This window comes from Lissotriton helveticus, chromosome 5_1 (assembly GCF_964261635.1).
Source record: "Lissotriton helveticus chromosome 5_1, aLisHel1.1, whole genome shotgun sequence".
In the NCBI taxonomy this organism is placed as follows: Eukaryota; Metazoa; Chordata; class Amphibia; order Caudata; family Salamandridae; genus Lissotriton; species Lissotriton helveticus.
The window spans coordinates 1,672,778,393-1,672,794,124 of record NC_136065.1 but is presented as its reverse complement, the minus strand read 5'-3'; the positions used below and the strand labels follow the sequence as shown (position 1 = coordinate 1,672,794,124).

Genomic DNA, 15,732 nt, shown 5'->3' with positions numbered 1-15,732 from the left:
AACCTCCTCTCACAGGGGCATGGCTTGGACGGCGGTGGAAATGGCCGCCTAAATCCGTCGCTCGTCGCACAGGAGGGCGAATTTTACATACCCAGGAGATTAAACTACACAGCTCAACCCAATTTCCAAGGATTTCGGACCCGTATACCTTCTAGCGCTCCCAGGTGCCGGAATTTGGTGTTTCGAATGTCGTGATCGGAGGTTTTGAGCTTTGGAAAACGGACAGCCACAGACTCTGCTGAGCCCGAATATGGTGCCGACCCTCGCGGACCTTTGGATCTGATCACCCACACTCTGGACCCCTGCTTACACGGCAATCGTGCGCACTGGAATGCCATCCTCACATGCCTAAGGTGAGCGTCCAGCGCATGTAAGCTCGCAAAAGTTATAACATTGAAAGACTCACTCGTCTCGCTTCTTATGCCTGACCCCGTAATGGCGGAGAAACGGCTGCGGCGCTGCGGTCTCCTTTATGATTTGAGCTCGTGAGGTGAACCTGTCCTCATGTTTTCCCATGTCCGTGTGGAGAGCCCTGTTTCCACCCTTCTGCCTGCACCCCAGCGCTCGTCCAGCTTCAATCACCGCAGACACGACATCGGCCAGCCTAACTCTAAAATGGCGGGGGCAAACAAGCGCGAAAACTAGACGCGAGACAGGAACGGCGGGAGGTTTTGAGTTCTAAGAGACGCGGCGGGCTGCTGCTGCTACCAAAACCTGCAACGTGCTGATACTACATACAACCATACTCACAGGGGGTATCTTGATAAATGGAGTCTGTTGTCACTGCTTCACACAGCCAACACCAAGTACTGAAAACCATTCCCATACAAACTGTTGGTAACCTGTTGAGGCACTGTGCGCTGGATCTCGCCGTGGTGGGGACAGCGGAGGCCTCCCCTGCACAGCGTGTGTGTTCCACCTGTGATCTGTATCTTCCCCACATACGCGCCGGGCCAATCTACCTGTGACCTAACTGTGGTCTAGTTACTTCAACTGGCTTTCTATATGAGGTGCACACCCAGGATAGCAAGCTTCCAGCCACAGCCAGGCGTTTATACCACTGCCAGCCAGCCAGCCAGCCAACCAGCCAGCCAGGCGATTATAGCCTGTCTACAGCCTGTCTACAGCCTGTCTAGTCACTGGCCACCTGCCTCCTTCTGTTCGGATTTCAGGTCTGTCAATTTCACCTCCCTCACCGATTTACCACCTATGAGTAAACACCGACTACACAGTGTATCGAGGGAGGAGCCAATACCTCCGGTTCTGCCTCTTGCTATCCAGCAGTAGTGGGCTCACCATCACCGCCACCTCATCCTGCAGATCTATTCCTCACCTCGCTTCCAGCCACAAGTAAAATAGTGCGAAGCAAACAGATATCCGCACGGACAGGTACTCATTATCTAGTGCTTGCAGTGTAATCTCGCTTCACCTTGTCTCTTCTCATATCCCACTGTGTCTGTCGGCCCTACAAAGATGGCGGATAGAGACAACAAGAACAAAAAGAAAGTAAGACCTGAACCAACATTGTCTGAATTGCCTATCAAAGCTTAATCAGACCTGACTAGTACATTGGACATGATACTTAAGAAATTGGCGGAAGTTCACGACTTGGCTAAATCCACGAAAGGTAACACTGACACCATGCAACTGGAGCTCACAGTGATCAGAGCAGACATGAGCTCTGTGAACAAAAGAATTAGCGAAGCGGAACAACGGATAAGCAGCGTAGAAAACAAAACAACCCAATCGTCCAAAATAATACATCTTCAGAGCACTACAAATTACCTCAGGTGTCAGAATGCTGAGTTAGAGGATCGTAATAGGAGGTAATGTACGCATCTTTGGTGTTCCGGAGGATTCAGAAAAAGACGCAGAATCCTCTGTGGCCTTCCTTGAAGCATGGATCCCAACGGTCACGGGGATTACATTTCACCACGGCCTAGAATTGGACAGGGCACACAGAATACCAACATTCATCTCACAGGTAAAAAGAGGCCCTCGTCCCTTGATCTGCAAACCTCTCCGTTTTCAACACACTGAGGCCATTTTACAATTCGCCAGGAAAAACCATCACATCACTTGGGAAGGTCACCGTATAATTTTTACTCAGGACTATTCCAAAGAGACTGTTGAAGCAAGAAAAGGTTTCCTATCTCTGAGAGATAAACTGAAGGCAAAAGATATTCAATTCTCATTCGCAGGCCCAGCAAGGTTTAAGATTATCATCCATGGCAAACCACGCTTCTTCTCGAGCCCTCAAGACCTTGCACGTCACCTGGAAGACTCACCTCCACAGTCCATGGACTCTTCGGGCGGCTCTTCGAATAAACGGCAAATGGATAGCCACGATACTTCTAACCGCTGACTGCTGAATGTTTGCTCTAGTGAGCTATTGATCTGTCAGGAAGTGTATCATGTGGCTCTTTAAACACGACTTTCTGTCATAAATTGTCCTGGCTATAAGCGGTACCATGTAGTCTTAGCTAATTAGCAATGACCAGTGTATTGGTTAACTCTTCATGAGTAGTTATGTTCTTCAATAATTTACGAGGTCACTCTTTTTCAAAAATTGTTCAATACTATTAGAAACCTTTCGCATGTGTTTTTAACATACTTGAGCCTTACCTGAGCTCCATGTATTCCAAGTACCACATATTTTCTTTGGTGCAGCGTCTCTTGGAATTTCAAGCCGGAAAGCTGGTTTCCTGCCACCATGCTGCTTCACTCCTCATAGGTAATCCTCATATGTGTTCATTCTTTCTCAAACGGGCTCAATGGGGTTATATATTGCTGATGTTAAAATGTTAAAAATGCTCACAGTTGATACACTCTCAGTTGATGCGTTATATTTGAGATAGGTCTGAGCCTCACCTAGGTGCTTTGTACTGGATATGTTATGTTATATAGTTTAGCCCAGTTAAGCTGAGATCGCTCAGCACGTATGCTTCTCCTGTTGAAAATTGGCCGCATATGCGGATGACATCCTGGTGGTCATTGAACAGCCAGACTCCTCAATCGAGGCCCTTATGACCACCTTAGAAAACTACTCCCTCCACTCTGGCTACAAATTGAACCGGGATAAGTCTGAGGTTAAACCTCTGAACATACACGGCACCAGAGACATGCTGGGTAATTCTGGCCTGTCCTGGCAAACCGGTTTCATTAAATACCTCGGAATTGAATTTGGTAGTACCCTTCTTGAAACCTTTCAGCGTAACGAAAAAAAACACCTTAGAGAAAATTAAAACGCATCTCGATGGATGGTCTCCCCGCTTCATAACTTGGTGGGGAAGAATTGAGACCATCAAGATGATGATCTCCCCACTAGTGAATTATCTCATCACTATGCTGCCCCTTACTTTATCCCCGGACTTTCATCACAAATTAGATGCCACAATCACCAATTTTCTTAGAAAAGGGAAAAGAACACGAATTAGCATAAAGAAACTACGTCTGGACAAATCCCTAGCGGGGGTCAACCTGACGGATTTCAAACTGTACCAAACTGCGTTTCTCGCCAAACAGGGCTCTTATTGGCTGTCAACCCCTGCCGATTATAATCCCGTTTGGTTAGAGATAGAAAAAGCCCTTCTTGGGAATTTTGCCCCGGCGGCTGCTTTGTCTGCGAGTCTTAACACAGTCACCTGCTCGAAGCCAATTTTTCGGAACATGAAAGTTGCCCTTGTAGATAAATTACTAGATACCACAGTCCGACACTCGAGATGGGAGTCGATATGGCATAACCATACCGTGCTATACAAGGGCAAACCACTATGTAATGACCTCTGGATTAAGAAGGGTATTTTTTTCCCTCACCAACTATATGAAAGATCATACCCCCTCTCTTTCAAGGATCTCCAATCCAAATACAGTCTTGACCCACTTGATTTTTATGACTTCTTGAATGTAAAGGCGGCGATCACTAGGTCAAAACTCTCTGCAAGCCCCCCATCTCTCCCGTCCTACCTCTCCAGACTAAATAGGCTAGGCCACCGCGTGTCCTGGATCTATAAGCTCCTACGCCTGCAACATTCCAATCTTAATCAACATCTCACACAGTTCTGGGTAGCACACTCCTCTTTCCCTATATCAGACATAGAATGGGCCAAAACCTGGGAATCTTGCATGCAACACAAAATCAACCCTACACTATCCCAGACAAAATTTTGGCTACTCCATAAAGCTTTCTGGACACCAGCACGTCTTTTCGCTCACAACAACAGAGATGATGCTTTCTGTTGGAACTGTAAGTGTGCTGAAGGGGACCTTGAACATCTTATACTCCATTGTGAGTGTGTGGTCCCATTTTGGGATAAAGTCTTCACATTTCTCAATAAGGTCTTCTCTTTTTCCCCACCCAGAGAATTGCCATACCTAGTCTTTGGGTTCCTCAAAACCACGTCCCTCAATGACAATGACAGGGCCTTATTAGACCTACTCCTCATGGTTGCTGTAAAAGTGATTCTCAATAATTGGAAAGATACCCGAAAATGTAACTTTGTCTGCTGGCTAAATTGGGTAATCAATCTTTGAGGCGCTGACAATATATCTCTTCAGCACTCACCATGGCGCCCCCCTCGGAGGCGAATGTGGATCACCCTTGACAACTATTTTAGTGCCCACAAACCTCCATGAGCCTCCTGCATGCACCCTCGACCCAGCTCTCCTTTTCTGCATTCTTGATCGGCCGGTGCCTCCCTTACTACATGGCCGGTTACTAGACAGTCTAGTCAGAAGCTTCACCAACCAGTGGACCAACTTACTGATACTACTGCTCCTACTGTCACGATATGTATTTTCAATCCTATGACTTCCTCAGTTATCTATTTACTTTGTGTTATGTTATGTTATGCTACTGATTATTTGTAATCACTGTCTTCCACTCCATTGTCATTGCTATAACCACTATTTTAATTACAAGTATCACAACAGTTTATTTGTTGCTTGTATGTACCACCTTATACGCTTGTCAGTTTCCTTTTGTCCTCTTTTGAAACAACCAATAAAAACTTTAGAAATGAAAAAAAAAACTCCTCTCACAAACAATACTATACAAACAAATCCATTGCATAAAACAAATACACCAGCACCCGTTTTCACTACTCCTCAAAAAGAAAACCTATTACGCACACCAACACAACAAGATCTTCCAAGTGCAAAACCTCATAATACTTACCATCACAAAATACAAACATACACCCACCTTTCAAACCACACAAAGGAACAAATACTAATGCCAAGCTTCTCTCTTCCACCACATCTAACACAGTACAGCAACACAGCAACTCTCTTCCAAAGGCCTCTCATCCATTGGACAATTTATTACCTTGCTACATGACCCATATGCTTCACAACCACCCCTGACTCATACACCTTCTGCCCTAAACAGATGCAAACAATATAAGCGACGTGCCACACCCCACAACTTCGCTTCCCCATATCTACTGCACAACAATGTTACACCACGAAACAACCCATCACACCAATGTGGAAAAGTGTAAATTCTATGTTAGCTGCTGCCATTTTGACTGTCACTTCCATTTCGTTTCTATCATATTGATTTTACTCTCTGCTGTTCGCCTTTTCACCCAGCCTGTGTCCTTAACTTTAGCTGACCTCTCTGACATGGTCAATCTGATGTACTTGCTATGGGGCTGCAACTGTCGGTGCACCTGGTCTCAGATGTTATCAAATGATTGCTTATTGCCGCCATAAACATTCCTTACTCGCCTCATCTTCTGACCACCTGGTCACCCATCTGCTCTTGTTTGCCTATAGCTATTTCCGTGCTTAAACTTGTTTCCTCCAGTTTTCCTTCCCATGTGAATACACTGCAACAAACAGTATATAAGGGTGATGGTTTTTGCAGTCAATGTACTTCCTTCCACAACATTTGAGGGTGTTGTTCGGACGCAACCTATGCCTTCTGGATGATCTCCACATTTGGTTTGACAAACCCATATTACCCATCCAAAAACAATAAGCACTGGCTTAGACACACTAAACCTGCATCAGATTGTCCACAAACCCGCACACATCGCTGGACATATCCTAGATGTAATTTTTGCTGATGCAGAACTAGTTACCTTTCAAACTATAACTCCAGTCACATGGTCAGCCCACTTGCTTGATTTCCAACAAAAAACAACACTAAGCAACTCATCTAAAACTACCTTACATCCATCCACCTATCGACCGTGGAACAAACTCAATTGGATCACTTAGAAACTCAACTGACATCCAGTACAAATCTGGAAACAATAAATTCTGTTAAAAAACTATGAGTGGCTACAGGAAGCTTTTGACATCCCGATACCACTCAAAACCACACAACAGAACAAAAGAATAAAGTGCCTTTTTAGAAACATTGAAATAAAAGACATAAATAAACAAATCAGAAAGCTGCAACCTACCTGCCTCAAAACAAACACCAAACAAGAAAAACTTCACCTATAGAAAATGAACAGATTATACAAGTCAGCTATCAAAAAAGCTAAGAAAAGGTACTATTCAGACAGAATTCAAAATGCTAAATGTGCAAATAAAGAATTCTATACAATACTCAATGAACTTCGCTAACCAAATTGCCTAGAAGGAACTCATCCTGTTACTCAAGATTTCACAGACAAACTGGCAAATCATTACACGGATAAAGTAGACACGTTGGACTCATACTTAAAACCGAGACAAAGCACCAGCACTAACCCTTTGACAAAACAACAATCCAATAATACTCTAACCCAGCCTCTCCATTCCTTCCAACACATCTCACACGATGAACTTATGGACCTGGTCAAAGCAAGCAGGCTTGCTGGCAGTCCTTCTGACCCGTGTCCCCCACAACTTTTCAAAACCATTCATTTAACAACCTCTGCTGCCACTCCAGTAAGAAGAATGATCAACGATTCCTTAACTACTGGAATATTTCCAGAAAAACTCAAAAAGCCATACATACGCCATTTACTGAAGAAAAAAAACTTGGACCCGCTGAACCCCGACAACTACAGACCCATTACAGATGGACCTTTCCTGGGCAAACTGATAGAGCAGCGTTCGCCCAGATGTCACAATTCATTGAAGAGAATGACATACTTTCAGACTTCCAAACAGGTTTCCGTTCGGGAAGAGGCCCAGAATCTGCCCTCCTTGCCATCTGGGATGACCTGAAGAACACAGTACACCGCAACGGGTTTGCTGCGCTTCTCCTCTTGACCTCTCTGCTGCTTTTGACACGGTTGACCATGACACTCTGAAACAAAGACTCTATGAAGCCGGCATAGAGGGTACTGCTCTAGACTGGATCGCCTCCTACCTTCGAAACAGAACTAATGTTATTCATACCCCACCTTTCTCATCAAAACCATACTCCACAAAAGCAAGGGTCCCTCAAGGCTCTATCTTCTTGCCCATGCTTTTCAACATCTACATGAAGTCATTACCGGTACTGATCAATCAATTTCACCTCTTGTTCTATAACTGTGCAGATGTCACACAAATACTCTTTCAACTGGAATGCCCCAAAGAAATTGGAAACTACCCAATTTTCAGTTGTCTCAGAGCCGTTGATCAGTGGATGACTTGGAGCCACCTCAAATTGAATGCTTCCAAAATGGAAATACTCATGTGTGGCGATTGGAAACATAATGACCCTCTTGCCGCCCGGCCTGATGAACTGGGATCACCACCTAAAGTATCGAAGGAAGTAAGAAACCTCGGAATGACCATGGACTCGAAGCTATCTATGAATGCCCAAGTGGACAAACTGGCAAGATCAAGCTTTGTCACTATAAAAACGCTGCAACAAATTTTCCCTCATTTGGGATTTCAACCACAAGGTCCAAGCTACTATCTCCCTTGTTCTGTCCAAACTCGATTACGCCAATAGCCTCTACCACGGATCACCTTTAACGACCATGAAAAGACTACAACTGATTCAGAACTCAGCTGCCAGACTACTCTTGCATATCAAACCAAGAGACCACATCTCACCGGCCTTGAAAGCCCTGCATTGGTTACTGGTTGCAAAAAGATCCATGTTCAAGCTGCTTTGTTTCACCCACAAAGCAATACATGGAATGGGACCACTCTTCTTCGGGAATAAAATCACCAAACACATTCAACAAAGGAACCTCCGCTCTTAAATGGCACCTTGCCTCAAAATCCCAAGATACAAGAAAAACACTATGGGTGGCACATCCTTCCCTGTTCAAGCAGCTAAACTATGGAACTCTTTACCCACCAACATAAGATCCACGGCCAGTCACCTTATCTTCAGAAAACTGCTCAAGAATTGGCTCTTCCCCACATAAGCACCATACGCAAACAGAAATTTTCAGTATATCCCATCTGTATATAATCATTTATTTATTTATATATGTACCTGTCTTTGTGTATTGCTTTGTATAAACATGTAGAATAAGTATGAAAAAAAACAAAAAAATTAAAGTACAATAACACTTGAAAACCGGAGTGTATCTGGTGCGTCTTTGGTCTACATGTACTTCTTCCATTGTGCATCTATGTACCTTCCATGTACGTAGATCTGTGTGTTTGTTACTTTCCTCCTGAAAAGCATATCCAATGCTCTACCCTATTTCTCATCCTGTACCTCTATCAATAGCTTTAATCTACATATACCTACCTCATTTATGCATCTATATACTTTCAGTGTACTTATGGATCTATGTATTTATCACTTTCTTCTAATTCAGCATATCCAATACACTACCCTATTGATCACCCTATACTTCTCTCAATATATCTTCTAACCCAACTTTCTGACTCACCTCAAATTTCTTTCTACTACTCTTTCCAATGCACTACCCTATTTCTCACCCTCTACATCTATAAGTATATCATCTACATTTATCCCATACCACTACTATGATCCCCAAAATAACCCTTTCTAGACTCTCCCTTACCCTACCCATCCGTGTATCATCTGACACCTCTTTACTATACCTATCCCCAAAACAAGCCTTTCTAAACTCTTCCCTCTGACTCTTCCCCTCCACAACCCCTTTTTTTACTCATCCAAAACCCTCCTCCTACTGCTATGACCTCTAAAAAAAAGAAAAATCAAAATCCTTTACTCTCCCCCTTGCACTGTGGCCCCGCTTGCAAGTGTGGTGAGATCATTTGGGTTGGAGGTGTTGTCATATGCGGACGACACCCAAATAATGGTCTCTATTACACATACGGTAAAGGACTATGCCCTTAATTTCAGGAACTGTATGGAGTCTGTTTCCCAATGGATGGTGAAGAATTTCCTGAAGTTGAATGGAGAGAAGACCGAGGTCCAGATTTTTGGGAAAGATTAGGAAATCTGGTCCAGTGAGTGGTGGCCCTCCGTGCTCGGGGAGTGCCCTTGCCTGGCCTCCCATGGGAAACACTTGGGGGTGATAGTGGATACTGCCTTCTCCTTAGATCTTCAGGTACACAGGACTGTTTCCACCTGTTTCGGTATTATTAGGATCCTCAAGAAGATCTCCCACTATCTTTCCCTTGATGCACGTAAGCAAGCCACTATGGCTTTAGTGACCTCCAGACTGGACTATTGCAATGCCCTTTATATGGGCATTAACAAGCGCCTTATCCATAGGCTCCAAATGGCACAGAACGCGGCAGCAAGGCTGGTGCTGAATCTTCCTAGACACAATTCATCCAAGGCCGCGCTTAGGAGCCTGCACTGGGTTCCGATGGACCACAGGATCTCTTTCAAGATCCTGTGTCTGACCCATGAAGCCTTTTATGATGCCGGCCCTGAAGACATCAAGTCGCTTGTCCAGCATTATGCCCCCAGTTGACCCCTTCGATCTTACATAAAAACCTTCTTTTTGTCTCTAGGTTTCAGAAGGTCAAATGGGGTGGCAGAGCCTTCTCCACGGCGCGCCCAAATTGTGGAACTCTCTTCCTTTAGAGATCTCCGGTCAGGCCTCTCTTTTGTTATTTCACAAGGCCTTAAAAACCTGGCTTTTTCCTGCTACCTTTGCTTAAGCTCTATTTTTCCTGTGTCCTGCTGTTCCGCACCAGCGCCTTGATGCCCTTGGGCTAAGTCTGTGCTTTACAAGACTACATTCAATTCAATTCCTATCCCTCCACTATCCTTGTCAATCAAAATAACAGACAATAATGTTCACTTCTCAAATTTCATATTCCACTATACTAATTCACCACTAATCCTTTATGGGTCCCAGAGTAGCGTGCTACACTTGAACACCCCATCAGAGGTAAGCAAGCATTATATAAATACAAACCTCTTTCTCTCTTCTATCCTGCCACTACCCTTCTCTAACCAAATAACTGAATAACATATCCACCACTCAAATTACTTCATATTTCACTATGCTAATTTTCAACACTAATCCTTTATGGGTTCCGTAGAAGCGTGCTACTCGCCAGAAAAGAGCTCCAACACCCCTTCAGGGGTAACAAGCGCTATATAAATTCAAACCTTTTTTCCTCTTCTATCCTTCCGCTATCCTTCAGAATCCAAATAACTGACTAACCTATCCACCACTTTAATTACTTTCATATTTCACTATACTAATTCAACACTAATCCTTTATGGGTCCCGAAGTAGCGTGCTACTTGCCGAAAAAGCACTTTGACGCAGTGGCGGCTGGTGACATTTGAAAGTGGCGGGCGTAAATACTGCTCTGTGGGGAACGAGCTTCTGTTTTCATTTTTCATGACAGATAATAGCATATCTGACTTATTAAAAGCCTCTAGAAAGCAGAGATTTGTAGGTAGGCAAGAGGCAGTCCATCTACAAGGAAAAGGACTAAAGAAAGAGGATGAGGTGAAAGGTCAAACGCCCAGTGCCTGGGATTGGGGGGAAGGGGAATCCATGGTCAGAACTCTCTACCTGTCTGTCTCTCTGTATCTTTCTTTCTCTCTCTCTAGTGTTCTATTTGTCTCAATGTATCTCACTTTCTCTCTCTGTTGTCTGTATCTATTTCGCTCTCCTTTTCTCTGTCTGTCTCTATCTCCATGCGAGAAGGCAGAAACACATTTGTTTCTGCCTTCTCGCACGGCGAGAAAGCAGGGGGGCGGCACCCAAACGTCCCCATAGAGGAGCCGCCACTGCTTCGACGCCATGTCAGGGGTAATAAGCGCTATAAAAATGGAATTACAATACATGTTTATAGCAAAAAGTGGTATAACAACCCGTATATCACAGGGAACCTTGAAATATGGAAAATATTTCATGCTTATCTGTGAAATAGAGATTTTATCATGATAATGACTGGCCCAAACCCACTATGTAGCTTTATCATTGTCAGTGTTTCTAAGATTATGTATCATGGTAGATCAAATTACGTAGTAGGATGTTCTGAATTATTAAGCAAAAAATGCAAATTATGTGGCATTCTCTGCAAGTATTATTTTCATCCATCTGAGCCTGAAACAACATTTGATGAAATCTGCAAATGTTTAAAATTATGATCTAATGCAGTATATCCATAATTATGTAGTACATACGTCAGCTTTAGAGTCATATAAGTGCACTAAGTTCGCCATTGCCGATTGTTTATTAACAATTTATTCGTGAAAGGACACTTTAAATTTGTAGTTGTTTTAGTTAAAGTATGGTGTGGTTGGGGTTAAAAGTGGATGAATTATGGCATTTTAATATTTTATATTTCATCATGCATGATGGGATGTGTGATTTGTATTGTACATTGTATGTGGAATTGCAGTATAAAGCAGCATAGTTTTTTTTAAATAAAAGCAGTAAAGTAATAAAATGCATTAGTAAAAAGCTGATATCAATTCGTTTGTGTTGTATTCTCTGCTATCTTTCTGATTATTGATTGTTTGAAACAGCATACTAGTAGACAAGAACCTTAGAGTAGGCAGGGTTTCTTCTATGTTAAGGCTGCAGAATACTTCAGTGTCTCACTTTAACCTTTTCTCCAATTTCAGGCCCTGATGCTGGAGAACTTACAGAAGTCGTCAGCCTTGCATACCACTTACCAGCCCAACTCCCAGGTAGGACACGAGAGATCGATTGATCGGCCCGAAGCCTTGGGGAGGGTCATGGGGTTCGAGCATGAATTGCAGAGATCACTGATCCGTTACCTCTGTAGCTATTCGGTGTTTCTTACTAGGTTGGACTATTAAAACCTCCTCATCAGTAGTTCACCAAACTGACTGTGTTATTGGCAGTCTTTTCTTTATATTGGACGTGGTATGGAAGGGTTGTGAGAACTTTAGCTGCTGTGAGGTTCTAGGAACGGCAGTTGCCCTGGAGTGTGAGCTGGGCAAGGAGCTGATGGTGGCATTTTGAAGAAGCTAATAACCCTGTTGGATTTACTACTGCCCCTGTTCACATGCTCCGAGAGATAAACGAAATTCACACGCCTTTTTTCCCCGACGTATATTTTCACTACATGCAAGGGGATTTAATTATCCTCCTCCTTTGTGAGTGTTTGTTAATTACGAAATCGTAACATTCTGCCCTTGTCTGTGCCACTTCATGATTTTTTTAAACACCTGCCCCAGGGTAGTTGCCAGATATGGAGTTGTGTAGTCCTACTGCTAATAGCAGCCTTGTATTCACATTAACTCTGGCGGCCAGGTCCAATCACACACAAATGCCCTAATGCAGTTGACTCAGAGTATTTAGTCTGGCACTATAGCATTACTGGCAAGATGCGGGGCTCACAAGACGAAGCAAGCCGTAGGGAGATGGGGCAATATTGTTGACGTTCAGGAGATTGAGGACTTCTTTTAAACCCCGTTTTGTACCCTTTTTCAATACTCTAATGATTCTTTAGAGTGTGACTACAGAGTCTGCCCCCTCTGAGCTACCATGTTGGAATGGAATCACTGACAAAATATTGAAGGTCAGAATATCGACCTACAAAAATATCGAAGCAAGAATATCGAAGTCAAGAATATCGACATCCTATCTACATTATGGTAAGTACAAAATTATTGGGAAAAATATATCAATGTCAAAAATGTTATATTTAATATTTAAGTTAAAAAAAGAATGTCATATAAAGTAAATATTACACATAATTAAAATAAACATAGTTAAAAATATTTTAAAATGTTTAAAAATTATACGTAATATATATGTGTATATATATATATATATATATATATATATATATATATATATATATAAAAATTAATTAAACATATACATATAATATATATTAGAACATTGGAACATGTTGGAAGCTCCATTGAAAACAATGAAGTGACTCCGGGCTTGTAATGGCTGGTATAAGCCCGGAGCTCCAACATTCCATTGCCTCTTTGTGGCTGTGAATAAGGGCTTCAGGGAGCCTTTGTATAGCGTAGGGGTTAAAATTACTATTCCCACTCCAGGGAGTGCAGCAGTAGGGAAAGTGTTGGATAGCGTTGGGATACAAATTACTATTCCCACTCCAGTGAGTGCAACAGTAGGGAAAGTGTTGGATAGCGTATGGGTTAAATTAACATACTTATTAATGAAATAATTTTTGCAAAATAAATTATATAAAAAATTAACTAAAATATTAATAATAAATACGAATAAAATTCAATTAAAATTTACTTAAATAACATTAAATTACTTCCCACCCTATTCTCCCATAAACACACAACCCGCTACACATAAAAAACACAAATAATGTAATTGCCAGTTAATCAATTAATACAAATTATTTACCAATTAATAAATTAACAATAAATTATTTAACAATAACAATACATAAAAAATAATAATTCATTATAATTAATATACTTATAAATTAATGAATACACATTAATTACCAATTAATTAACAATAAATTACTTACTAATTAACACTAAATTAATTATCAATACAAATACATAAATATTAATTCGTTATGATTTGAATTACTTCCCACTCTATTCCCCTATAAACCCATGACCCGCTACACATAAAAGTTAACATATTTAATTTAATTATCAATTAATCATTTAATATAAATTAATTACCAATTAATAATTAGCAATAAATTAATTAACAATAATACATAAAATAATACATGTATTTTCATTAATATAATAATACATTAATCAATACAAATTAATTGTCAATTAATAATTATCAATAAATTAATAATCAATAACAATAAATACAAACATATTAAGTAATTAATTATAATTCAATTACTTTCATCAGTCCACTCAGTGATGGTGAAAAAAGTATTGATGTCCTGGGATACTTTGTTATGAGGATCTATTTCAAGGATAGAGAGACATTAAGGAAGGTATACGTTACCAATAGAGGTGACAACATGGTGGGGTGGCGTCACTAAAGGAATATTGGAATTACTCTGAATCCAAATGCTCAGGATCAGGTAATGTTAGTTGACAACAGAGGTGAGAGTGAAAGTTTCTGTAGATAAGTTCCTGGGTGTTTACAGACTGTGATGGTTTTTACTTTAACCAAGCGAGATAGATAGAGAATTGGATTATTGCCTTTGCAGTAAGACACAGGTCTTCAAATATATCACTTATTTCTATTATTTCAGAACAGGTAGTTGTAGTGCTTTCTGTGTTCACAACGAATGTTCACAACGAAGAACAAACTACTTAATCCAGTAGACTCCTCTTAAGGCACAGTCACTCAGGATAGGCTGTTTCCGCCGGCTATGCTGCTTCCACTCTGCAACGCAGGCCGATACTTCCCAAGAGGCAAGACAAACCGAGAAAAGAAAGGACACTACAGTCACTCATCTGTCCTTAATGCTTATACTCTAAGGTGCTCCCCTTCACCAACTATTCAGTGAGGTAAGGAATGTAGGGGTGGGACAGGTGTAGATAACAAGGAGGGTGCGAATCATGTCATGCACTTATTTGCGTCAAAACCCCCACCACCCCTTTGCCTCCAACCTCTGCTTCCACCCCTCTTTTCCCGTCACTCGCCTGGGGCTACGGTCCCGTGTGACCATAGCAGTCGGTATCTCGGCATCCTGTGCCTCCAGGGAACTACCGAATACTAGCAAGGTGTATTGTGGGGTTCTTTTCTCCTCCTCACGGGGCTCGGGATCTTCGGACTCGTCCTCCGACGCTCTTCTCTCCCTGCGTTCGCCTTCCGCTGCTCGCCGCGCTGCCTCTGATGAGCTCGCCTCTCTCCACCTGAGATAACGGCCGTTCTCTCCTCCGTCGGGCAAAGCTAGACTGCCGAGAGCTACGTTGTCTGGCGCCCAGCCGGGCGCCATCTTGGAGTTCTCGGCGCCTCCTATATCACATTGCCTCTCTTCTTGGGATGGACGATCGGGCCATTCCGACACAGGGAACCTGGATAAGTAGTCCACATTTCCTTGTAACTTTCCTGGCATGTGTAAAGTCTGAAATGAAAAAGGTTGTAAGGCCAAGAACCAGCGTAAGACTTTAGCATTGGTGTCCTTGTTAGTGGCTAACCATGTCAATGGAGCACGATCTGTTACCAGGAAGAAGGTACGTCCTAACAAATAGTACTGCAATGATTCCATGGCCCACTTAATTGCAAGACATTCCTTCTCCATTGTGGCATATCAGGTCTCTCGTGGAAATAATTTTCGACTTAAAAATAGCACTGGTTTAAGCTGGCCTTGGGAATCTGGTTGTGACAAGACTGCTCCTAGTCCTCTGTCTGAGGCATCGGTTTGGAGAACAAATGATTTCTTATAATCAGGGAAGGTTAATACTGGAGCTTGGCATAATAAGGTTTTAAGGTCTCAAAACTCTTTTCTTGTGCTTGACCCCATTGAATTTTGGCCCTGG

General features: G+C 42.3%; 1 protein-coding gene across 4 annotated transcripts in view; it reads left to right on the top strand.

Moving 5' to 3' along the window:
• Window positions 1–15,732, top strand: part of ACIN1 (apoptotic chromatin condensation inducer 1) — a 1,432,530-nt gene that overhangs the window by 266,158 nt on the left and 1,150,640 nt on the right. For all 4 annotated transcript variants that reach the window (XR_013594955.1, XR_013594954.1, XM_078644895.1 and 1 more), the window contains exon 2: window positions 11,929–11,994. Coding sequence is in view for 2 of the 4 variants with exons in the window: in XM_078644895.1 (XP_078501021.1) it covers window positions 11,929–11,994 (66 nt within the window). In the remaining 2 variants the exon portion in view is untranslated. The remainder of the gene's footprint in view (window positions 1–11,928; window positions 11,995–15,732) is intronic.